This window comes from Meles meles, chromosome 18, assembly GCF_922984935.1.
Source record: "Meles meles chromosome 18, mMelMel3.1 paternal haplotype, whole genome shotgun sequence".
In the NCBI taxonomy this organism is placed as follows: domain Eukaryota; kingdom Metazoa; phylum Chordata; class Mammalia; order Carnivora; family Mustelidae; genus Meles; species Meles meles.
In genome coordinates this window covers 19,712,017-19,739,088 of record NC_060083.1, presented here as the reverse complement: position 1 = coordinate 19,739,088, position 27,072 = coordinate 19,712,017, and the positions used below count along the sequence as shown (strand labels likewise).

The following is a 27,072-nucleotide window of genomic DNA, read 5'->3' as shown; positions in this document are numbered from 1 at the left end:
CTTGAAAACACGTAAGAAAATATATTATATGCCACATTTAAGCAGTAGGTAGGATTAGGAATAGAGAAAGGTTATGTAGAATAGGGAGTCCTTAATGCTTGTTTTAAAAAATGCCTTCATTAATCTATTGGAAACTTTGAATCGTTTCTAATTTTTTTTAAAAGATTTTGTTTATTTATTTGACAGAGATCACAAGTAGGCAGAGAGGCAGGCAGAGAGAGAGGAGGAAGCAGGCTCCCTGCCGAGCAGAGAGCCCGATGCGGGGCTCGATCCCAGGACCCTGGGGTCATGACCTGAGCCGAAGGCAGAGGCTTTAACCCGCTGAGCCACCCAGGCGCCCCCCGCCCCGCTTGTTTTAAAGTACTCTCCATACCCAACGTACAGCCTGAACTCATGACCCCAGATGAAGAGTCGCACGCTCTACCAAGCAAGCCAGCCAGGTGTGCCTGGATCCTTCCTACAGAAAACTGTACATTTGAACAAGACATAAGATGGGCATAAAATTTCAGGAATTCATGGACTCCCTAGAGCTCCAAAGGTTGTAGTGATCAGTCTATTGACCCACTAGCGGTCCAAGAACACCCGGTTAAGACTCCATCCTTCAGGAAGCAGAGAACACTTACATTGTACAGAGGAATGGTCTTCATCACCTTGTACTGTTTAGTGGGATCCATCTTATAGAGGTGACGATCGGTGACAAAAATCGCTCGGTCTTCCACCTTACTAAATCGATTCACCTATAAGAAAACAAACCAATAAGCCATCATAGCTCAACAAGAATGAAGTCAAATGATCCACCAGGAAATTATCTATCTAGGGGCAGAGGTGGCTGGCTGGGGAGACACATTCTTTAACAGATAATGTACCATTCTCCAGGATGAACAGAGATCTACAAGGACTTGCAGTTTCCAGATTTACAGGATTTTACAGTTTAAATTTCAGCATTTTATAATTCAACAGGAAAAACAACAAAAACACATAAGAATTAAAGGACTAAAAACATCTGACCCAGACACCGTAAAGAAAACGAAAAGAGAACCCAGAAACTAAGGAGCAAATGTCTTGCATATCACATTTCTGTTAAGGGACACAACTGTATGTCTAAGAGAACAGAACATACATTGTACCTAGAATAAACACTCCATAATAAAAAGACAAAAAAAAAAAAGAGTAAAGAATTTGAACAGACATTTCTCCAGAGAAGATACACAAATAGCCAATAAGCATATGAAAAGATGCTTGACATTAGTAGTCAACAAGGAAACCTAAGTCAGAACCCCAGGGAGATACCACTTCGCACTCACCAGAATGACAATAATAACAAAGACAGATAATAAAAAACGCTGGCCAGGATGTGGAGAAATTGGAACCCTCCTCACTAACGGTCGGAATGTGAAATGATGCAGTCACTTTGGAAAAGAGTCTGGCAGGGCCTTGAGTGGTTAAATCTAGAATTACCATCTGACCCAGAAATTCCACTCACAGGTGTATAAGGGAACTGAAGACAATATCCACTGAAAAACTTGGGCATGAATGTGCACAGCAGCCTTAATCATGACAGGGACAACGTAAATGTCCATCAACCGATGAACTGATAAATAAAATAGGATATATCCACGCCATGGAATACAACTGGTCAACAAGAAGAAGTTAAGTGTAAAAACATGATGCTGAGTCAAAGAAGTCAGGCCCAGAGGACCACACTGCAAGACTTCATTCACATGTAATATCCAGAATAAGCAAATCTGTAGAAACAGAAAGTCGGTTACTGGCTGCCTAGGGCTGGAGGAGATGGAAGGTTCAGAAGGATGACAGCTAAGGGTTGGGGGTTTCTTTCTGAAAACTGATGGTGTGATGGATCTAGAGCTCTGTGAACACACTGAGCCAATGGATTGTACCCTTGAAAATGGGGAGTGCTATGGTACGCGACTAGATCACAATAAAGCTGTAAAGAATGTAAGCCCTATCAGAAATGACTCATTCTGCCTCTTTCCTAATTCCCTAAAGTATAATGAGTATGTCATTAAATCTACATGTTTGGGGGTGCCTGGGTGGCTCAGTCGTTAAGCGTCTGCCTTTAGCTCAGGTCATGATCCCGGGGTCTTGGGACTGAGCCTGGCCGTCAGGCTCCCTGCTCAACAGGGAGCTGCTTCTCCCTCTGCCTCACCCCTCCCAGGTCATGCTCGCTCTCTTTCTCTTTCTGGCAAAAATAAATAAATAAAATCTTTAAAAATCCACTTGTTCAAAAATGGGACAGTGCCTTCCTGTCCTATGGCATGAATTATGGCACGAATGCCTCATAATTACCACTGTCCAAAACAAGAGAGGGCCACATGGAAAGGCAGTACACGCTCCCCCTGCAGATAGGACAGGATCAGATGCAAGGTGGACCCCTGATGTGGGTGTGGTAGAGCAGGTTCCTGCTTTGAATACGAAGACTCAAGGTTTCTAAGGTCCCTTCCCGCTCAGATCCTAAGATGCCTTTATCTGACTTCCAAGAGTTTTTCTATTTGTCACTACTCTCCTTTTCATTTATTTTTTTATTTTAAAGATTGTTTTTTTTTGTTTTTTTTAGCAATCTCTACACCCAACATGGGGCTCGAATTTATAACCCCGAGATTAAGAGTCTCATGCTCTACTAAGCCAGCCAAGCACCCCACTATTCTCCTTTTTAAACTTTATTTCTTTTTTTTTTTTTTTTTTTAAAGATTTATTTATTTGACAGATAGAGATTACAGGTAGGCAGAGTGGCAGGCAGAGAGAGAGAGAGAGGAGGAAGCAGGCTCCCAGCTAAGCAGAGAGCCCGATGCGGGGCTCGATCCCAGGACCCTGGGATCATGACCTGAGCTGAAGGCAGAGGCTTTAACCCGCTGAGCCACCCAGGTGCCCCTAAACTTTATTTCTTTACGGGCTCTGCTCCTAACAGGTTTCCTCATGTTATGCTCTCTCTTAAATGTTTATGATTTTCCACTATCCTTTTTAGCTCTCTGTATTTAGATAATGCTCAAATTCTCATTTCATTATAAAACCACTAAAATTTCTAAAGTAAAAAAACGATTACCCTTTCCTCTCACCCTCTGTTACATAGTTTAGAGTGAATATGTAGGATACATACAGAGTTAAGACTGAAACAAGAAAATTAACATCGTAACCAAAGGGCACAGGGTTTTTCTTTTAAAGCAGGATATGCAAGCATATGACGAGCTGTTGTCTAAGCACTTTTGCTAACATGAAATGCTCAATCCTCTCCCAAATGTCTTTTTCTTTTTTTTAAAGAAAGGTATGGCAGGTTTGCTGATGTTTATGAATTTCAAGACAATAAAGTTAAATCTATCCTTAGTCTCTACCTTCTCACTGTGAAGTTTATTTAATATCTACACTTCTTTACTAAAAGGGCAAAAATTTTCATTTAATAACTGTAAAGTTTTACAAGGACACTTGTAATTTTGGGGCCGTGGATGCATGTTAGAAATACATTTGATAAAACAGTTGTGTAGAACACCGTGTTTTTAAACTTACAGTTGAAGCTCTATTTGGCACAGGATGCTGATTCTACTTACGAATTTTGTGATAAGCTACTATAACCTCACGAACGTAATCTAAGTAACTCAGTCACTATAAAAGATTATACAGGTTCCCTGAAGATTGGCAGTATATGAAAAAGCTGCTTCCTTTGTAAAATAGCTACAAATAGGTTACCAAATTAGTGACAAATGAAACTTAGGAATTTACTTGAAAACAAAGTAAAAATCTCATATTCAACTGTATGATATTTTTTTTTAATGAAGACCAAGAAATAGCAAAACTACTTTATGGTAAAGGCAGTCAGAAGAGTGGTTGCTCTTGGTATTGGGAGGGCTTGGATGGAAAGGGGCATGAGGGAGCTTTTCAGGGTAATGGAAATGTTCTCTATCTGGACAAGGTTGTGATTTACATGGGTGTACACACTCATCAAAATCAGTGAACTCTATTCTTCAGATCCATACACCCACTTGTATATAAATTATACCTCAATACAAGTACATGAACAAAACACCGTAACATCTCAAAAATCCAGGACAGAGCCATATTTACTGCCTTCTTATTGCACAGACAGGTATCCTGTCTTCTAGCCAGGTTGGAAGTTCCCTGAGGGTCGTTATCATCTGATGGCTTTTTTCTTACACCTCACAGCCCCCAGTACAGAAGTGGGTAGCCCACAGCGTTTACTCTATCCTTGCGGATCGGTTGGTTTTGAAAGCAATTCTAATCCGACAGGATAATTTCAAGAGGAGCTTCTCCCCACATGAGCCAATCAGTGTTGATGACTGGAAAACACGGCAGCACACTGGGGAGGTTGCATAAGGCGTGGAAAAAAATGTCCCAAGTGGCAAATGATAGCACTTTTGTTCAATAGCTTAAGTCCCCATTGCCTGGTGTGGTCTTGGAAAACCTCCATTTCTGCACTGAAGAAAGAAGACGTGGGGACTCTGCTTTCTTCTTTCTGAGGCTGGAAGACTATCAGGAAGCGATCTCTTCAATAAAAAGCTCCCTAATATAGCAGGCACTATGAAAACACATGTGTTGCAGGGCGCCTGGGTGGTTCAGCTGGTTAAGCGTCTGCCTTCAGCTCAGGTTGTGATCCCAGGGTCCTGGGATCGAGCTCTGTGTCAGGCTTCCTGCTCAGTGGGGAGCCTGCTTCTCGCTCTGCCCTTCCCCTTGCTTGTGCTTTCTCTCTAACATAAATAAAATCTTAAAAAAAATTAAAAGCGCATGGATTGCTCATCGGGAATTATTTATTCTTCTGGTTGGACTAGTTGAAATTTATTTGTGCTTTTTTTTAATCCCATAAAGAGTCTTTTCCATGAGTTAATTTTTTCCTTCAGAGTCTGTATTTCTGGATGGCAAGACATTGCCAGCAGCCATCACTACAATACTCTGTACACAGAGTATGGATAGGCCAGAGAAACTGTCCTGAGTGGATCCGGGAGAAACCTTTGTGTCTGCACTTGCAACACTGTATTGGTCATACTACCCTTATAAAATCCTTAGTTTCACACTTTCATTGAGAAAAGGGGTCTTTCTATAATCACACATCTCAAAATGGTATTGCTCTATTTTTTAAATCCAGCACATTGCTACAATTGATTAGAAAAAAAGTTATACTGGTAAGCATTTCCTTAAAATTAAATAATTTGGTAATTTTTTTCTCAAAAGGCAATGTGCACTTTTAAGCACTGTATAAACTGCTAATATTCAAAGGAATGATATGAAGCCCTTGTTATAGTAAGAATCTGAGACTAGTAGATGGGGTTGAGCTAGGTAAGAAATGAACACATGAAAATAATTTCATATAAAGATAAACATAAAGAAAATAAATCTAGATAATGGGATTGGGAGAAAATACACATGTGATTCAGTAGAGTGCTACTTTATGAGAGAGTCAGAGAATGCCCAATTTACAGGTAAATCTTTCTCTGATACGCAGAATTAACCACTGGCCATTTTATTAATAAGGAATTAATTACATGCTAACTGGGATGTTTCAATCTTAGATTTGGGTAATACTTAAATCAAAACTAAGCACAGGGGCTCCTGGGTGGCTCAGTGGGTTAAGCCCCTGCCTTCAGCTCAGGTCATGATCCCAGGGTCCTGGCTCGGGCTCTCTGCTCAGTGGGGAGCCTGCCTCTCTGCCTACTTGTGATCTCTCTCTCTCTGTGTCAAATAAAAAATAAAAATCTTAAAAAAAAACCAACTGAGCACAAAAACATTTCTGAACAACTATAAAGTCTTATCTCTCAGTGATTAGAGGGAAAAGCAAAGCAAAACAACAAAGAACACTATAAACCCCTCCCCTAAGCAAAACAGAAGGCGAACCTGTGATAATATCCCTCCTCCCCCGCTCCCCAGCTCCTATTTTCAAGATGCAAACAAAGAAGCTAGAGACTAATTGGAACGCACTGTTGCCTTTGCTGGTCGTACAGCTAACTAAATTAGGGTAGGTAAGACAGGGCACAGCAGGGTATACTGCTGTAGGTAGGAGCGCAGACTAAAATGTAGGTTTGCAATGGTCTTCTCCCCTCTGCCTCATAGTTTCAGAGATCTGTCAATTTGGCAAACGCTGATTTTGTAACCAAAGCATACTTTTCAGTCTTCAACTCGACAAAAATGGTATCTGTAATTAAGAGTAAAGTAGAGTGTATGTGGGAAACTAATGACTGCTCTTGGCAGTGATTATCTACCTCACATAGCAATGATTTTGGCCATAAGAGGGATTTGGCCCTTGTCAGGGGGCTCGAAACAAGGTGACTGTAGAGCTCCTGCGTTAGCATTTTTCTAAGTTGTTCTGCACAACCCCAGCCCCATGAGATGCTTTGTGAGAGAAAGGGTTCTAAGTCAGGTTGGTTGGAGGAAACTTGCAAACCACAGCCTCCCCTAAGATACTCGTAACCCATGAATGTATTAGAGGCTCTGAGCGTTCTGCACTTAAAGAACATATTGGACTGCTTTACCCAGCATTTCCCACAGACGATACAAGGCAACCTTTTTATAAACACGAGAATAAATCCAACAGCGCACTGGTTTCTGAAACGCATGGGGGAGGACACTAATCATTTGTATGCATGTTAGAGCAGGGGGACGAGAGGGCATCTAGAGTGGAACGTGGGTCATAAGCAACAGTAGAACTCCTCATCTTTGGCCAGATCACCTAAGAAATAGAGGTGCGTTGCCCAAGAGTATGAAAAAAGAAAAGTGCGTTGCCTAATTTCACGAGGTTGCACAAGAGTCAAAAACAATAGGCCCACCACGATGGTAAAAGTGGAGAGTACTTTCCTTTTTGCGATCTGTCCACGAGTTAGCTTGGAAACCAAAGGCAAAAACCTCAAAGCAGCCATTTTACTGAAGGACTGTTTAGAAATATTACATTCCTTTTTTATATAAAAACATAATTTCTAATGAGAACAGGTCAAACACCCCTAGCTTAGCAACCCAAATCATCCTTAAAACAGATTGAGTGGGAAAAACATCTTGTCCCAAAGAAGGAGCTTTAAGTGCGCTACAGCAAATTCAAAGTGGCAGAGAAAATTTTAACACACACACATCAATTTGTAAATTCAAATCTAATGAAAATAATGATGGCATAGGAACACATTTTCTTTCTCATAAATCCATAAGGTAATAAAAAAACTGGATCACAGACTCAGTGTTAGAAGAGATCTCATCTTATTTCTTCCATGATCCATGCTAAAATCCTTAAACAAAGAAAACTCCCTATCACCTGGCTCTTGCCCAGATCCTTCTGGCAATCTATTTATAGTTTTAGTCAACACCACAGGGGGTCAGAGCTAAAGGTCCCCTGAAGAGTCAGACCAACAGAAAACACATTCTGGGCGAGTGTAGCTATTTGCAGAAGTCTCCAGCCTTAAAGGACATTTTATGAAACTGTAGTTAATGAAAAGTGGTTGTTCTCAAAAGAATCAAAGCATAAAGGAGGCCTTACTGAAATCATGTCAAGTTTACCTTGGCACATGCTTGGGATTAAAAAATTTCTAGGAAAGACATTATCTAAACTCAACACCAAAACCCCCAAACAATCTGATTGGAAAATGGACAGAAGACCTGTATAGACATTTTGCCAAAGGTGTGCTGATGGCCAGCAGGCCCGTGAAAAGACGCTCAACATCACTCATCATCAGAGATGTGCAAATCAGAACCATAATGAGCTATCCCCTCAGAATGGTTAGAATCAAAGACAAGAGGGGCGCCTAGGTGGCTCAGTGGGTTAAAGCTTCTACCTTTGGCTCAGGTTATGATCCCAGGGTCCTGGGATCGAGCCCCACATTGGGCTCTCTGCTCAGCGGGAAGCCTGCTTTCCCCCACTCCCCTCTGCCTGCCTCTCTGCCTACTTATGATCTCTGTCAAATGAATAAATAAAATCTTAAAAAAAAAAAAAGAATCAAAGACAACAAAAAACAAGTACTGGTGAGGACGTGGAGAAGAAGGAACCCTCACGCACTGTTGGCGGGAATGTAATTTGGTGCAGCCACTGTGGAAAACAGTATGTGCCTCAAAAAATTAAAAATAGAAATACCATATGGTCCAATAATTCTACTACTGGGTGGGTATTTACCCAAAGAAAATGAGAATACTAATTTAAAAAGATATTTGCACCCTTATGTTTATTGTAGTATTAATTACAACAATCAAAATATGGAAGCAATTTAAGCGTCCATCAATAAACAGATAAGGAAGACGTGTTACACACACACACAGAGAACATCCCGCAGCCATAAACACAATGAGATCTTGCCATGTGCAACAGCACAGATGAACACAGAGGGTATTATGCGATGTGAGATAAGTCAGACTGAGAAAGACAACTGCCGATGATTTCACTCACATGTGGGACTTAAAAAACAACAAATAAATACACAAAAAGCAGAATCGGACCTGTCAATGCAGGGAAAAAACCCAAACTCATGGTTGCCAGAGGGAAGGGGTGGAGGGGCATGGGAGAAATAGGCTTCCAGTTATGGAGAGAAGTCACCGTGGGAATAAAAGGGACGACATAGGAAATATAGTCAATGATGTTGTAATAGTGTGGTACGGTGACAGGTGGTAGCTGTCATCAGTGAACACAGTGTAATGTATAGAGTTGCTGAATCACTACATTGTACTTTAATGTAATATTATGTGTCAACTATACTCAAATTAAAAAAAAAACTAAGCTATAGTGTGAAGAAATATTATCTTTTATTGACTTTGGAAGCACAAGAGCATGACTAAGAATTTTCAGCCTTTATCCAGCAGGACCCAGGGAGAGACATGCGGTCAGACATCACATTGTCATCGCTGGAAAGACAGAATCAGAGACAGCAGGCTTTTCCAAAGCAGATGACATAATTTCCCAAACCTCTCGACACTCTTCGATTGTTCTGATTACTAACTTGACTTCTCACATAGCTTGATACTAGAAAGGAAGTACCCTAGAGAGTAGATTCGAGAATCCACTAGCAACGTATGTTCCTTTGTGGAATTCACACACTGACACTGCGGCTCATACACTGTTTTATGTCTGATTCTGGCCCACAAGAGCCACTCTTGATGATCTGATCACCTCCAGGTCCGCTTATAAAAGAACTTCCGGATCTATGAGTTCAGAATTAGACTCCACTTGGTTAACCACCCAACTGCCAGCAAGCTTTCCTACTTCATTCTGATTTTTTTTTTTAAAGCTACTCTCTATTTTGTTAGTCTACATTATATAGAGGTGATCTCCCTTCCTTAGAATGTTTGAATACCCCTGCCCCTGGTCACCAACATTCTATGTTCTTTCTCCGTTAACGGACTAATGTAGTACTTCATGGAAGTGGAATCACACAGTATTTGTCTTTGTGTCTTATTCACCTAGATGATATCTTTAAGGTCATCCATGCTGTAGGCAGGTACTTCCTTCCTCTTTATGCTTAATAAGTATCCCATTGCCTGGATACACATGTCCTTCCTTCCCTTCCTTCCTTCCCTTCCTTTTCTCTTTCCTTCCCTTCCTTCCCTCCCTCCCTCTCTTTCTCTTTCCTTCCTTCCTTCCCTCCCTCTTTCTTTCTTTTTTCTTTTTCCTTCCTTTCTCCCTTCCTTTTCCTTCCTTCCTCCCTCCCTCCCTTCCTTCCAAGAATCCCAACCAGGCTCCAAACCTAGTACAGAGCCTGATGGGGGGCTCCATCTCATGACCCTAAGCTCAACCTGAGCTGAAATCAAGAGTCACATGCTTTAACTGAGTGAACAACCCAGGTGCCCCGGATATATGTCTTCTTTATTTATCTGTCCATGCACATTTGTGTCATTTCCATCTTTAACTACCGTGAATGCTGCTATGAGTGTTGGCGTACACTCAATTATCGTTTGAGAGATTTAAATAATAAGAAAAATATTATGTACTTATACATGAGGCCACCATTCTCCTTGATCCTCATTCCTTGGTTATGCCCACATTACCATCTGGAACCACTTTCCTTCCGTCTGAAGGCCATTCTCTACCATTTCCTGTAATGCGTATTTTTGGATATGCTCAAAGACGTCTTTATTTCACTTTGGTTTTTAAAAGCTGTATTTGCTGGGTGCAGAATTGTAGGTTGACAGCTGTTCCTTTCCTTCAGTAAAAGAAGTTTTAAAGCTGTTGCCGCACTGTCTTCTTGCTTGCCCTGTTTCTGACAAGAAATCTGATGCATTCTCACCTTTCTCCTCTGTGTTTTTTTCCTTTACTGCTGCATTTAAGGGATCTGATCATGTTGTGCCTCCGTACGGTGTTCTTCCTGTCTCGTGTTTGAAGTTTGTTGAGTCCCTTGGGTCTAAGAGTTTGCAGTTTTCAATGAATTTGGAAAAAATTCAGCCATTATTTTTTCAAATATTTTGAATTCCCCCCTTCTCTTCCCTCCACTCGGGACTCTGCGTGCCCATATATTGGGCTACTGGACATTGGCTCACAGGGCCCCAATATTTTGCTCTTCGTTTTTTAGGGTGGTTGCATCTTCCCCCCTTTGCTCTGTGTGTTTTATTCAACGTAGTTTTACTGTTCTTTCTTCAAGTTTACTCATCTTTCTTCTGCAGCATCTAAACTCTTTTAATCTCATCAAATATATTAAAAAAAACTGAGACGCTGTGTTTTCCATCTCTATCCATAACATACACATGATAATTGTTTTAGTGACCCTGTCTTTTAATTCTATAATCTATGTCAGTCCTGGATCCTTTTGAATAACTGACTTTTCTTCTCATTATAGGTTAGAGTCTCCTGCTGCTTTTGTAGGCCTGGTAATTGGATCCAATGTCATGCATTCTGAATCTTCTCTTTTGGGTGCTGGTGAGTTCATATTCTTGGGCGTACCTGTGAACACTGTTCTGGGACACTGTCAGGTTGCTTGGAAAGAGTCTGATTCTTTCGAGTCATGTTTTCAAGATTTGCTGGGTGGGATTAGGACGGTGTTTAGTCAAGGACTAATTCCTCCCCATGACCTGTACTGTCCATACTCTACCAAGCATCCCATGAATCACGAGTGTTTCCCAAGGCTGGTGGGAGCAGGTACTACCTGTGAATACTTGGTTCTGGTTGCCGCCTACCCTCTGGGTGGTTCTTGCTCTAGCCTTGGGCGGTTTCCTCACACGCATAGGCTGAGTCGTGCTCAGCTCAGGCAAATACCTGTCGCAGACCCCTTCAGGCTATCCAGAGGTCTCTCCATACTCTCTGTGCCGCTTGCTCTTCTCTGGCACTCTCCTCTGCAAACTCTAGCTGCCCTAGTGTTTCCCGGCTCAGCCCTCTTGTTTCTGTCAGGGAGTCCATTAAGCTTCACCTGGGCTCCCCCAATCCCACCAGAGACTAGAATGTTTCTCCAGGAAGTCAATCAGCTGCCTGTAGGGCTCACTTGTCTGTTTCTTGTCTCTTGATGTGCAGCGACTGAAGAACCATTGTTTCATAGATTCTGCCCTTTTAGTTTGTATTTTTTTTTTCACTTCTTTTTTTTTTTTAATTAATTAATTTATTTTTATTTGCTTATTTACAGCATAACAGTGTTCATTGTTCTGGCATCACACCCAGTGCTCCATGCAGTACGTGCCCTCCCTATTACCCACCACCTGGTTCCTCAACCTCCCACCACACCCCACCCCCTCCCGCCGCCCCTTCATAACCCTCTGGTTGTTTTTCAGAGTCCACAGTCTCTCATGGTTCATCTCCCCTTCCAGTTTCCCTCAACTCCCTCTCCTCTCCATCTCCCCATGTCCTCCATGTTATTTGTTATGCTCCACAAATAAGTGAGACCATATGATACTTGACTCTCTCTGCTTGACTTATTTCGCTCAGCATAATTTCTTCCAGTCCTGTCCATGTTGCTACAAAAGTTGGGTATTCGTCCTTTCTGATGGAGGCATAATACTCCATTGTGTATATGGACCACATCTTCCTTATCCATTCATCCGTTGAAGGGCATCTTGGTTCTTTCCACAGTTTGGCGACCGTAGCCATTGCTGCAATAAACATTGGGGTACAAATGGCCCTTCTTTTCACTACATCTGTATCTTTGGGGTAAATACCCAGCAGTGCAATTGCAGGGTCATAGGGAAGCTCTATTTTTAATTTCTTCAGGAATCTCCACACTGTTCTCCAAAGTGGCTGCACTAACTTGCATTCCCACCAACAGTGTAAGAGGGTTCCCCTTTCTCCACATCCTCTCCAGCACACGTTGTTTCCTGTCTTGCTAATTTTGGCCATTCTAACTGGTGTTAGGTGGTATCTCAATGTTGTTTTAATTTGAATCTCCCTGATGGCTAGTGATGATGAACATTTTTTCATGTGTCTGATAGCCATTTGTATGTCTTCGTTGGAGAAGTGTCTATTCATATCTTCTGCCCATTTTTTGATATGATTATCTGTTTTGTGTGTGTTGAGTTTGAGAAGTTCTTTGTAGATCCTGGATATCAACCTTTTGTCTGTACTGTCATTTGCAAATATCTTCTCCCATTCCGTGGGTTGCCTCTTTGTTTTGTTGACTGTTTCCTTTGCTGTGCAGAAGCTTTTGATCTTGATGAAGTCCCAAAAGTTCATTTTTGCTTTTGTTTCCTTGGCCTTTGGAGACTTATCTTGAAAGAAGTTGCTGTGGCTGATATCGAAGAGATTACTGCCTATGTTCTCCTCTAGGATTCTGATAGATTCCTGTCTCACGTTGAGGTCTTTTATCCATTTCGAGTTTATCTTTGTGAACGGTGTAAGAGAATGGTCGAGTTTCATTCTTCTACATATCGCTGTGCAGTTTTCCCAGCACCATTTATTGAAGAGACTGTCTTTTTTCCATTGAATATTTTTTCCTGTTTTGTCGAAGATTATTTGACCATAGAGTTGAGGGTCCATATCTGGGCTCTCCACTCTGTTCCACTGGTCTATGTGTCTGTTTTTATGCCAGTACCACGCTGTCTTGGTGATCACAGCTTTGTAGTAAAGCTTGAAATCGGGTAACGTGATGCCGCCAGTTTTGTTTTTGTTTTTCAACATTTCCTTAGCAATTCGGGGTCTCTTCTGACTCCATACAAATTTTAGGATTATTTGCTCCAGCTCTTTGAAAAATATCGGTGGAATTTTGATCGGAATGGCATTAAAAGTATAGATTGCTCTAGGCAGTATAGACATTTTAACAATGTTTATTCTTCCAATCCAAGAGCATGGAACAGTCTTCCATCTTTTTGTGTCTTCTTCAATTTCTTTCATGAGTGTTCTGTAGTTCCTCGAGTACAGGTCCTTTACTTCTTTGGTTAGGTTTATGCCCAGGTATCTTATGGTTCTTGGTGCTATAGTAAATGGAATCGATTCTCTAATTTCCCTTTCTGTATTTTCATTCTTAGTGTATAAGAAAGCCACTGATTTCTGTACATTGACTTTGTATCCTGCCACGTTACTGAATTGCTGTATGAGTTCTAGTAGTTTGGGGGTGGAGTCTTTGGGGTTTTCCATATAAAGAATCATGTCATCTGCGAAGAGAGAGAGTTTGACTTCTTCCTTGCCAATTTGGATACCTTTTATTTCTCTTTGTTGTCTGATTGCCGTTGCTAGAACTTCTAATACTATGTTGAACAAGAGTGGTGAGAGTGGGCATCCTTGTCGTGTTCCTGATCTCAATGGGAAGGCTGCAAGCTTTTTCCCATTGAGGATGATATTTGCTGTGGGTCTTTCATAGATAGATTTTATGAAGTTCAGGAATGTTCCCTCTATCCCTATACTCTGAAGCGTTTTCATCAGGAACGGATGCTGGATTTTGTCAAATGCTTTTTCTGCATCAATTGAGAGGACCATGTGGTTCTTCTCTCTTCTCTTATTGATGTGTTCTATCACACTGATTGATTTGCGAATGTTGAACCAACCTTGCAACCCAGGGATGAATCCCAATGAGGTAGAAACGAGAGATACAGTAGAACGTATCAATGAAACTAGAAGCTGGTTTTTTGAAAGAATCAATAAGATCGATAAACCATTGGCCACACTAATCCAAAAGAAAAGAGAGAAAGCCCAAATTAATAAAATTATGAATGAAAAGGGAGAGATCACAACTAACACCAAGGAAATAGAAACAATCATCAGAAATTATTACCAACAGTTATATGCCAATAAGCTAAGCAACCTAGATGAAATGGATGCATTCCTGGAAAGCTACAAACTCCCAAAATTGAACCAGGAAGAAATTGACAACCTGAATAGACCGATATCTAGTAATGAGATTGAAGCAGTGATCAAAAACCTCCCAAAAAACAAGAGCCCAGGACCTGACGGATTCCCTGGGGAATTCTACCAAACTTTCAAAGAAGAAATAACACCAATTCTCCTGAAGCTGTTCCAAAAAATTGAAGCAGAAGGAAAACTTCCAGACTCTTTTTATGAAGCCAGCATTACCCTGATCCCCAAACCAGGCAAAGACCCTACCAAAAAGGAGAATTTCAGACCAATATCACTGATGAATATGGATGCAAAGATTCTCAACAAGATCCTAGCAAACAGGATCCAGCAGCACATTAAAAAGATTATCCACCATGACTAGTTTGTATTTTTTTAACATATTTCCTCCTTTTGCTCATTTTATAGCTATGTTGTATTTTACTGTGCACAAACACAAATATCTACTAATCTCATCATATATTAATGGTATTTTTTCCCCAGTTTTTTGGCAATTACAATGAACAAAACTACATCTTTGAATGTATGTGTGAATATATCGTAGGATAAATCCTGAGTTCTGGAATTCCTAGATTCAGTGGTCTGGGCACTTAAAATTTTGGTAGCTCTTGCCAAACTGTTCACTCAAAAGGACTGTATCTTATCAACAGTGTTTCCCTAAATTTCGTGCAAACACTGGTTATCAATGTGTTAAAGTTTGCCAATTACAGTGGAAAAATATTTCACTATTTTGATCTGAATAATATAGCAATTGTGTACTTTTTCAATATTCGAAACAAAACACCCCAAGTCACCCACACTTGGGCTTTTGTTATGAGGTAAATCTTTTATCATTTTCTTCATTCCTACATTGGATACTGGCATATTTATGTCAATGTTTCTTCTGGGGTCAATCTAAGAAATTTTTAAAAAGATTTATGTATTTATCTTAGAGTTAGAGAAAGACAGAGAGAGCAGGAGGGGGAGAGGGAGAGAGAGAATGCCAAGCAGACTCCCCGCTGAGTGTGGAGCCCAACGCACGGCTCGATTCCAGGACCCTTAGATCATGACCTGAGCTGAGGATGCTTAACCAAATGAGCCACTCGGGCACCCCAGAAATTCACCCGATAAATTCGGAAATTTATCTGCCTAATTTTCACAAAATGCTTTTTAAAAAATTAATCATCGCAACTTCCTCTCTATTTTGTGAAAAGCATTTTGAAGTTTTGAAAAACCGACCATGTCTCCCGCCTTCCCCTCTCCAACTTCCACACTTCACTAGCCCCACGGACATCATCTGCAGGCAAGTAACAGTCCACATACACGTCTTGCCTCAGATAAACAACGACTAGATTCACAGCATGTGTAACTCGCCCTCTCCCGCCACCCAAATTCTCTGTCCTCCCTTTTGGACTCTGTTCTTCCTCCCTCCTTCCCCACCTTTAAAATAGCGATCAAACGTGTGCAAGAAGTACTGAGGGACCGTGAGCTACAAGGCAGACCAGTACGTGCTGGGAAAAGGCAGGTGAGCCATAAAGTTACCAGTGTTGGAACACGGGGAGGAACCCCCCCAAAACCAAAAATGTCCACTTCCTACCCCCGCAGCCACAGTCACCTTGGCCACTGCACCCCGGCCCCAGCACGCACGGGTGGCACTCAGTGTCCACAGAGCTGGGGCTGTAGCTGCGGTCCTATTTTACTGCCGTCAGGGCGATGTAAGGGCCTCTGCACCCAGTCCCGTCTCCCCTGGAAGGGGGGCTGCCCCAGGCCGCCTCACCTTACGGACGTGACAGGAAAAGAGGACGTTCATGTATTTGTCCTTCCGTTTCAGCTCGTTTGCGACAGGGACAAAAGTGCCTGAGGTCTGAGGTGTGTCTGGCTTCTGAAAGAAAAGGGGAATGTGATGAAAAGAATCTGCTTAGCATTTTGGAGGAAAAGGCAATCTCTGGTGGCCTGGCTTTCCAACCCCGCTCAGACCAGACCATTCGGCATGCGTACTTTTATCTCCCATCCCAGATGCCCGGCTGCCACAGGGATGTTAACACCATCGAAGGGCCTATAAAATTTTTAAAATACGTAATGGGAGGGAGAATGAAATGCAGCTCTGGGAATAATTAATATAAAGGTGGTAATTAAAAACAGCTGCTGAATTATGCAAAGGAAGTTTCAAATGCTCAAAAATTGGTTTTGGAGTGTGCCTTGTACATATGGCGCGGAGCGGCAGACAGCCTTTTATAAAGCAAGGGAAACATCAAACACCACACAGTTAGAAGCAACAAAATCTTTCAGTTCTGTATTGCCCATAGCAGTTTAGTTTCTGTAGGGGTCTTGTTCTTCCCACGAAGTTTTGGAGAAAATTTCTTCCCTTTCTCGGTAAAGGGAGGATCAGATTCTGGTTGGCTCTCCCGTACGTACCGAAGCAAGATAGTTGCCCTCCCAGGCTCTCTGGAGCCCAAGGTCAGCCCTCTGACCTTTCAGCATTTCCATGGCTGCAACCTTGGCCCTGACCTGGGGCAGGTCGGAAGCAGGCAGGCTCTTGATAAGCTCGGATGCTCTCCACCTGGAAGCGAATAAATGAAATGTCTTTAGATTTAGAAACCCAATCCCATTCGTGCCCCCAAATAACCGGGCTGCTATAAAGCAGAATTTAAACCAAAGTACTTGCAAGGATACCCTAAAAAAAAGGAAAAGAAAGGTCTCCAAAATATACACAGAACTTGTTAAAATACACATAGTTCTTTAGACAAAGATCTTTGTATAACTTGCTTTGTCATTTGTGTGTTTTGAAAGCAACTAGAACTTCATGACACATGGGTTTTCTCATGACATTTATAGTCAGGGCAAAGAAAGTCCTTCCTTCATTCAACACTGAGGTACTTACTGAGCCCTTTCTAGGCACTTACTAAACTCCAGAGGCTCTTCTGGGCATTGGATCGAGGGATCCAACAAAGGGATCGAGGTCTTTTCTGCTGGGTGCTTACCTTCCTGAAGCAGGGACGGACAATGAACCAACAAGAATGTGTGATGTGCTCAGGGCTATGGAGAAAAAAATCGGGGAGGAAAGGACAGGAGGGCGGTGGTGCGAGGAGCAGGGGGTGGGCACTGCTGTGTGGAAGAACGCTGGAGGGGGTACGAGGCTATTTCCACGAGGCACGTGGGAGAGGTTGGTGGCTGGGATCTGGTAGAGAGTGGTGGAGGCAGAGACATGGGCTGGTCCTGGATGTGTTTTGAAGGACACACCAGTAGATTTACTGATGGATTTGATGTGGGAGCAAGAGAATAAGGGGGAATTTAAAGACGACCCCAAGACCGTTGAGTCCAAGGAACTGAAAGCACACACTAAAAATAATCTATCCCTGATCGAGGAACGCAAGCACACACAGCTTTTTTTCTGTCCCGGCCTTACTTGAACTCACGTCTTGCTTTTGGCCACGGGAGCTTGAAGCAGGGGCTGGAAACAAACCCAGAGCTTCTTCACAGCAGACGGAATCAAGGCCAGTGGTCCCCTCGGTGTCTTCCACAGAGCACGAGGCCAAGGGACACCTGCCATGGAGAGGTGCTCCCTCCCCCAGGCACGTGCGCGGAACGTGAGACTGCTTCCATCTAAGATTTTCCCGAGATGGATTCTGGCTTCAGGACAGTGACTTGAGCCAAAAGGTTTGCTTTTCTCTCCGAAACTCCCACCGCAACAACCAAATAAATATGCAAAGCAGGAAAAGCTCTGTGGGGAAGGGGAAGGATGTCAGCTGCAAGACGGGAAGACTTTTTTGGAGATTCGAAGGAGACTGGGCCAAGCCGTGGGAGGAGTGGCTCAGAGCTGAGCCGTCCACTCGGTGGAAGGAGAGGAACCCCTTTGCCAGAAACGGCCCGGAGAGTGCTTGGGCCGGAGGCAGCTGGGGCTGGTGGCCAGGCCAGGCCAGGCAGTGAAGGATCTCACAGCGGGAGAGGCGCCATCTCTTTGCACAAAGAATGTCTGCCATGGCGAGATGGGGCCCCCTGCTGTGGGGGGAGCATCAGAGGTAGCAGGATACAATAACAGTAGCCTTGGAAAAAGGAAAGGCTCAGCCAGCGAAATTCTCCTCTCTGGTTTCTGTGGCCAATGGACACTGCAAGGGGACAGACTATCCTAAGGTCATTCTAGAAGATGCTGGAAGAATGACAAGCTGGGAGTAGCTGGGGGTCATTGTCTTGGTCACTGGTGACAGGTACATCCCACAACACTAAGTGGCTTGCAGAGCAACTGCCCCAGGTTGTCCTTGGGTCCCAAATTTTATTCCCCAGGAGGAAGGTAGAGGCAGTCTCCTGTCTGCTGGTCTGTTTTCAGCCTCGGTGTCTAGTCCATCTGTCCCTTCTTTACTGCCCACTGTGGCCCAGGACAAGGTCCACCCCTGACTGACTGCAGAGCGCAGAGGCACATGGGGCACCTGGGACCTGGCCTATATAACCACAAAGAGAGCCAGCCAGACTCCTCACCCTGCTCAAGGAAACCACCCTCTAGAAACGCCTGTAGTCCCCAACACCATCTCTATGGCGGCCTAAAAATCACCTGCCTCGACCCCATGAACAAGGGGACAAAGCTGAGCATGAGGAAGGCTCCCAGCCTTCCCAGAAGGAAAAAGAATTACTGTGAGGAACAGGAGTGAGCTTAACCATGATTAATATTGAGATTTTAGAAAAATCAGAAAACCCCCCAAAAAACACAAGCCCACAATCGCGGTGGAGTCCTTTAGCGCACTTCTCTCGGTAGTCCACAGATGGCAAAAGGGGAGAATACATCGAGTGGGAAACAGCGACTCTATCAGGGGCTGGTAAACCACAGTCTGTGCCAAATGCAGCCCATGGCCTGGTTTTGTGCTGCTCACAAGCTAAGAATAGCTTTTTACACGTTTGACAAAACCAGAGCAAAACGAAGTATGTGACAAAGACCATATGCAGCCCATAAAGCCTGTGATGTTTATTACCCGGCCCTTCACAGAAAAAGTTTGCCTTTGGATGAGATTAACACAACTGGCAGGGCTCCTTCATGGTGCATGTGTGTGCGTATACACACGTGTGTGCAAAGTCAGCCGGCAGAGCAGACGCATTATTTTCAAAATGCTCAGACACCTAAAGCCCCGAGAAGGCTGGACTGTCTTCCCATCCTTCTTGTCTGTCACCATCTCCCTGGAACCTAGGCCAGTGCCCACGACACAGCTGGCCTTGAAGGAATATGTGCTGAATGAATAAACGGAATTTTGCAAAAATTCATCAATTCTAGGCCATCTACAAAACCATCAGAATCTAAAAAGAAGCCCACACAGGCCACAGTGCAACACAAAATCAATAATGCTTTGTGGCCGTTAAAAATACACGGCTCTTTCCTTACTGTCATGGACAGGTCTCCAGAACATTTATAAGTCGTCCTATAACCCTGCTTGTGTGAAAAAGAGAGGGAAAAGAGCCCAGATGATCTGTGACTGGGGACTGTGCACACACACACTCTGAGTATGAGCCACCGTTTCTACAGTGTTTATTGCGTGTCAGGCACAATCTGAAATACTTTATATATACATTTACTCATAATCTTTCCAACAACCCTATGAACAGGTACTACTGTTAGAGCACTTTATGGATATGGTAACCGAGACTCAGACAGATTATCTAATGTGCCCGAGGTTACACAACCAGGCATCAGCAGAGTTAGACTGTAAACCCAGGCTCCCGGGATCTGTGCTCCTAACCACTGTACCATGCTGTCTCTTCCATGTGGGCGTGTGCTTGGAAATGCACAGAGGCAGACACAGAAGGATACAAACTAATTGTTAATGAAGGATTATCCTAGGGGAAGGAAATAAAATGGGGGAAGACAAGAGGAGGTACGGAGGATTTCAATTTATATCTTCTACATTTCTATATTATTTCACTTTAAAAAAAACCCACAATGAGCATATATATTCAGGCAGAGCTTAATCACTTTTAAATTAAGTTGAAATTCAGGTTACAGATGATACCATTCATGAAAAACACTTACCTGTGCATTAAATGCCTGCCAGCATACAGTGAACATTTATAGTATTAGAGCTGAGAACTGAGGTGATTTTGCTTTCAATAATTCCTTCCTGAGCTTTTCTTTTTATTAGATATCATTTCTTTTCTTTCTTTTTTCTTTTTTACAAAAAGCCAAATGGGGTATGGATTAAAGAATTTTATTTCTATGCATTTTTATTTATCTTTTGATATCTGCCACCAATTACACAGAGCTAACTCTAAAGGAAGACAAAAATCTGATTTAGCACAGGATTATAAATTAGTTCTTTTTCATTCAGTATGCCGATTATTTCACGGTGCTCTTTGTGGAAGACCACACAGCCAAATGGCCACATTTGAGAACCCTTAGCTCACTTTATGAAGCTAAGGCACAGCTAAATGCGTCTTGTGCGCACCAGCAACGAACAAGCAGCAGTAAGGAAGGGTAAGGGGCTATGAATCGTTACAGACTCAGATTCAGGGCAGTTTATGAAAAATGATATCAGCTGGATACCAGATTTTACATAGGTATTTATTTATTTGTGTTTTAAAAAAAGTTGCTCTAAAATAATTTTCCCTGTCATACTTTAAAGTCATCTGGGGGGCACCTGGGTGGCACAGTCAGTTAAGCATCCAACTCTTGGTTTCGGCTTCAGTTGTGATCTCAGGGGTCATGAGATTGAGCCTGATGCCGGGCTCTGTGCTCTGTGTTGAGTCTGCTTGATTCTCCCTCTGCCCCTCCTGCTCGTGCGCTCGCTCTCTTTCAAATAAGTAAATCTTAAACAAAACAAATAAAAATCATCTGGGAAACTTTAGAAAGGACCTCTGTTTGGGTCCCACTCCCTGGTTCTGTGACACAGGACTTTCTGGACGCAGGATATGGGCCTCGGTACGCTTCATAAACTCCTTGGTAGGTTTCATAACCAGGATCGAGAAGGCTGCCCCGAAAGCATTAACGCCCTTTCCAGTTGGAGTTACGGGTGGTGACTGTAATAAGTAGCTATTATTTGCTAATAAGAGAAGGAGACAGCATGCTCATAGCTTAACTGTGGCATGATCTAGGCTTGGTGGCGCACGGCTGTCCACGGCTAGAGGGAGAACAAAAAGCACAGTCCCGTTGTTCTGAGCAGTACACAGATGCCCTCGAGAGTGGAATCTACAGAGCTGAAGACCTCAGGCAGGAGGTGTTTGTTTGCAAACGCAAACGGCTGAGCCCATAGCACAGCCTCAGATCTAGGGCTTTAGACATTAGGGGTGTTCCCTTAATGGAAGTAGCACATACCAACAGGCCCTTTCTTACCTATTAAAAATGGCCTGTAAGTCCTCCTCGAAACGGCGGAGAACTTTAGGTGGGGTTGGCCACTTCACGTGTTTGCCGTGGTCCTTCATAGTCTTGACACCGTGGAAGCGTCTGGCAACCTCATGGATGTAGGACTTCACTTTGTAACGCCGGTAGTACCGGATAATTGTCAGAGCTGCCTTGGTTCTCTTGTACCGCATGCGGGCCAGCGTGCCTCGCCACACCTTCACACCAGAAGGAAGAAACAGAAAAGTGTTGCCGGCTGGCTGAGTCAGTGGTATATGACTTTGAACTTGCCTAAGATCCTCTGCTTATTCTCCAACGAAGACATACAAATGGCTATCAGGCACATGAAAACATGTTCATCATCACTAGCCATCAGGGAGATTCAAATTAAAACCACATTGAGATACCACCTTACACCAGTTAGAATGGCCAAAATTAGCAAGACAGGAAACAACATGTGTTGGAGAGGATGTGGAGAAAGGGGAACCCTCTTACACTGTTGGTAGGAATGCAAGATGGTGCAGCCACTTTGGAGAACAGTGTGGAGATTCCTCAAGAAATTAAAAATAGAGCTTCCCTATGACCCTGCAATTGCACTACTGGGTATTTACCCCAGAGATACAGATGTAGTGAAAAGAAGGGCCACCTGTACCCCAATGTTTATAGCAGCAATGGCCATGGTCGCCAAACTGTGGAAAGAGCCAAGATGGCCTTCAACGGACGAATGGATAAGGAAGATGTGGTCCACATACACGATGGAGTATTATGCCTCTATCAGAAAGGATGAATACCCAACTGTTGTAGCAACATGGACGGGACTGGAAGAGATTATGCTGAGTGAAATAAGTCAAGCAGAGAGAGTCAAGTATCATATGGTTTCATTTATTTGGGGAGCATAACAAATAACATGGAGGACATGGGGAGATGGAGAGGAGAAGGGAGTTGAGGGAAATTGGAAGGGGAGGTGAACCATGAGAGACTATGGATTCTGAAAAACCACCTGAGGGTTTTGAAGCGGGGGGGGGGGGGGGGGTGGTGGTGGTGGGAGGTTAGGGGAACCAGGTGGTGGGTAATAGGGAGGGCATGTATTGCATGGAGCACTGGGTGTGGTGCAAAAACAATGAATACTGCTACACTGAAAAGAAAAGAAAAAAAATAAAGATCCTCTGCTTAGAAACTACCAAGGGGGGGTGGGGGGGAGGGGGATCCTGCATGAGGTCAACAAAGCACATCTATTCCACCTGCCACCAACAGATGGCGCCAGGAGTCACGCCGGCATTCGCTTCCGTGGTCTCGCTGTTCCCCACCGGCAGTGGGATGCCTCAGAAGCAGTGTGTTTGAACTTTTAAGGGTCATGAAGTGAGAAAAGCCAAAATGCAAACGTCTCCGCGGAAGTATGTGAAGAGCATGGAAAGGAAGCAAGACGATGCAGAACCAAAAGCCATCAACATCTACAGTTCTTGAATGAAACCTGGCTTTACACAGATTACACCACGGCGGTCGCTGGACCGTCCCGTTGAATTCACAGACAGACTTATATACAAACCGTGCAGTCCCCTTCCCCAGGTGCTGGGTAAATTTCCCCCAAACTCAGATGTAATCCAGGGGAAAGGGGAACACACACGAAGACGAGCAGCACACGAATCTTTGTTTACATTGTTTCGGAGCTCAGAAATCAGTCAGACAGCACATACATGTCTCTGTGCCAGCTGTCCCCAGGCACGGTGAAGTCAGAGATACTTACTTGTACTTCTCCTTCAGGATCCTCTGCCCAGATTCCTGTACTTCTCAATCTCTCCAGTAAAAAGAAATTTGGTATCGTCTTCACTTCGTTCTTGGCTCCCCCCCACACGCGTCCTCCACTGCCAGAACGTATTCTTCCTCCTACAGTATTTCCAGCATAGACCCCCTTCTATTCCTTTCTTTTTAAAATTTTATTTATTTGACAGAGAGAGATCACAAGTAGGCAGAGAGGCAGGCAGAGAGAGGGAGAAGCAGGCTCCCCACTGAGCAAGGAGCCTGATACTAGGCTCGATCCCAGGACCCTGAGACCAGACCATGACCTGAATGGAAGGAAGAGGCTTAACCCACTGAGCTACCCAGGTGCCCCCTTCTCTTCCTTTCTGCCACTCAGATCTCCAAGACCCCAAATTACTCGCACTGCTTTCTTCAACAAACTCCTTGGACACCCCACCGTCACGTTTTGGTTGATATTTACTGTGGCTACTTAGATAGTCAGTCCCAATTCTTGGGGTGCTGGTGTTAAGCTCCTTCCCTGTCTCTGGCCTCCCGGGACCAAGATTTTCCACCTCTGATTCAAAGCCCACAGTAAAAGCTCCAGCCTCCCTCAGGTTTCTTGCATTTCCTCTTAAATCTCCACCTGTGCCGCCAATTTCTCAGAGAAGCTGGACAATGACTCTTTTATTCCATCATTTTAGGCGTTTCTGTATGCAGACTCCTAAGCTGGCATCATGGGCTGGTGATGTGCTCCTTTTTTCAACCTGCTGCACCACAAGGACAGGTCTGTTTGCACGGGACGCAGGAGGAGGTCACCAAGGGGACGTTCCCAAAGAGGAACTAACGAGTCAAGGAAAACCACACTATGTGAGGGAAACGCGACACATGAGCAGTTTGCAATGGGAACCTAGAGCTTGCCTATATCCAGAATATATAAAAACTGTGAGGCCACGAGAACTTGTTTCTGGATGTGGCGTCAGTACAGCAACCCTTTTTAGCCGAAATGGTCTCTTCCCCGTCGCCAAATCCATCATGCAGATGGCTTTGTTACGCCTCCTCCCGAGAGCTAAAATAAAGGTCCCTTCTTTAGCATCTTGAAAAAAAAAAAAACGACAGAATACAATTATAGGGTGGAAGTCTGTGATTCAATTTCTTAAACAAAACACATTCTTAAAGTTTCATACCGTTTGTTGCTTTCCTCTATTTTTGAAGAGGAAGGAAATTCAGACTCCCTGGAGCCATACCTGTATAGAAAATCGATCCTTAATTTTCAAGGAGGGTTCACAGAATTTCTCATTAAAATGCTTTTGGTTTAAGTCTTCAGTAATTTGGGGGGGGAGCGTTTTATAAGTAAGGGTTTCTTAAGGAGTAGGTTTTTATGTTTAACTTTTAAAAAAAGATTTATTTATTTGAGAGGGAAAGAGCATATGTGCATGTACTCGGGGGAAGGTGGGGAGATGCAGGAGAGGAAGGGAGAAAATCTCAAGCAGACTCCCCGCTGAGCACAGAGCCCAAGGTGGGGCTCGATCTCGGGACCCTGAGATCATGACCTGAGCTGAACCAAGAGTCCAATGCTCAACCGACTGAGCCATCCAGGTGCCCTTACGTGCAGGTATTTTTTAAAACCTTTGCTTATTTATTTTGGGGGTGGGGAGAGAGAGCGTGTGAATAGAGAGAGGGGCAGAAGGAGAGGGAGACAGATTTCCCACTCAGAGGGGAGCCCGATGTGGGGCTTGATCTCATGACTCTGAGATTGTGACCTGAGCTGAAATCAACAGTCAGATGCTTAACTGACTAAGCCACCCAGGCGCCCCTGGAAACTCTTTAAGGAATGTGAGCCATTCATTCTCAGCCGACTAACTGCCCCAGACAGTGCTGGACTGGGTATTGTTTCATTCTTCCCCCTATCATATGTATACACTTTATCTGGTCTCTCCATTGCTTAAGAGGAATGACAAGCGAGCTGGGGCTTTCAGTGGATACCATTATGCTCCCTCCTTAATAATGAAGAAATGTACCAGACGTTTGCTTCATTGAGTCTGGGGGGTCTTGCAGTCTTCTGGCTTGGTTGAGGACAGGTATTTTTTCCCCATGTCCTGAGGAGCTCTTTCTTGATTCGGGTCTATTATTCTTAGCAGATGCTCCCCCTACTCCTTGCCTACTTATTGATATGTCAGAGGCAGGAAAGACGGTAAACCTTTTTGACTCCTCTTGCCTGTGGGAAAGTGTCTTCTGATGGAAGAAAGGGTCCCTGCTGGAGGTGTGGGCAATTCCAGGTCTCCCCCTCCGTGGCATACCTTTATACTTGATGCCAACACCATCAAAAGCAATGAGATGTCTCAGAATTCCCTCCTTATATGGCTCCACGTTCCATTCATCTCTTTGAAGAATATATTGATTTTTTTTAAAGCACCTTTGTTCAATTTGCTCCAATTTTTCTTTTTCTGGGTGATACCTCATTTTATGGTATGAAGTTAGGATTCTTTTCTTGGTTTCAGGGTTCAAGGGTTCTCTGTTGTCATTTTTACATTGTTGTTAATTTGGGGGAAAGGAATTTTTGTGAGCCTGGCAGTTACATTATCACCTTTGTCAGATGTCCCTCAGGCTTTAATTTTTTAACATCAGGAAAAAAGCATTGAAAAACTACAGAGGAAAATGACTGTATGCAAAAAAAAATATTGATGTATTTTTCCTTGTAATCTAAGTATATTTGGTTTAAGGAGTTATGTTCCCAGGAGTTGGTGAGCCTGTGTGGAGGAGGGTTGTTCTTGATTTTCCCACCAAGGGTCTGCAGGTTGGGATTTAAGGTGTAAGACAGATTTTCCACTTCCCTTTTTATTTAAAGCAGCGTAAGCTGCTGGGTTTCTCAAGAGTCATATAAAGTGCATGTCTGTGGAGGACTTTGCCTGATGATGGGAGGTCGGAAAACAGAGAGTTAAATGTTATATTCAATAGCAAATGTTTAATAATTATATGCATAGGTCAGAGAGGCTCAACCAAAAAACAAAGGGGCCAAAGGGGCCCTTATTAAAACAATATTAACATTAAAGAGGAACTAATCAGATATTATGTGTTTTAGGGTATGATGTAAGAGAGAGGATGCTGAAGGCTGAAGGTGACCCAATGGGACCTGGGAGGGAAAGTTAAGCAGGAGCTATAAAGCAGAGGATAGACTGACAGAGGAGAGGGCCAGCACATCATTTCTTAGGAAGAAGAAAGAACAGAGGCAAACAGAGAGGCTGACTCAGAGGGAACAGCCAAGGGACAAAGAGAGACCATCAGAGAGCACTGAGAGAGTCCAACTGCTCTCTTGGATACTTTCACCCCCTGAAGTCAGTTCCGCCAACACAGCGGCCAGAGTGATCCTTTTAAGGCTGAAATCAGATCATGTCACTTCTCTGCTTGAAACTTTGCCACTGCTCTCCAGTTCCCTGAGTGGCAGCCAGAGCCCCTGCACTAACCCACAAGGGCCCACGTTCTCTGGGGCAGTTACCTCCCCCGCTGACTCCAGCCCCCTCTGGACTCCGGGCTGCTCCCTCTGCCTGGAATGAACTCCCTCCCTGGATGTCACCTGGCCCACTTCTTCACCCTCTCTCTGCGTCCTGCTCTCTGCGCCCTTCCCAATGACACTGGCCCTGACCTTCCCATTTACAATTCCGCTTGTCTCCATCTTCCCCACCTGGCACTCTCCGAGCTTCCTGCCATGCTCCAGTGTTATTCCTGCCCTTACCGCTCCATGCTACAATACAGCAATGAAACCCACATGTTACTGCATTGTTTACGCTCTCCTCCTGCTGGCATTTCGGCTCCAGCAGGCCAAGGGCTCTTTGTCTCTTTTACTCACTGATGAAACTCC

The 27,072-nt window shown here is 43.7% G+C and overlaps 1 protein-coding gene across 1 annotated transcript in view; it reads right to left on the bottom strand.

Annotated features, from left to right (window-relative positions):
* The window catches only part of MYO1D (myosin ID), a 339,305-nt gene that overhangs the window by 128,755 nt on the left and 183,478 nt on the right, over positions 1 to 27,072 (bottom strand). The window contains exons 17-20 of the mRNA XM_045986348.1: positions 21,474 to 21,697; positions 16,583 to 16,727; positions 15,945 to 16,049; positions 624 to 737 (exon numbers count right to left, since the gene is read on the bottom strand). Coding sequence (XP_045842304.1) covers positions 624 to 737; positions 15,945 to 16,049; positions 16,583 to 16,727; positions 21,474 to 21,697 — 588 coding nt within the window. The remainder of the gene's footprint in view (positions 1 to 623; positions 738 to 15,944; positions 16,050 to 16,582; positions 16,728 to 21,473; positions 21,698 to 27,072) is intronic.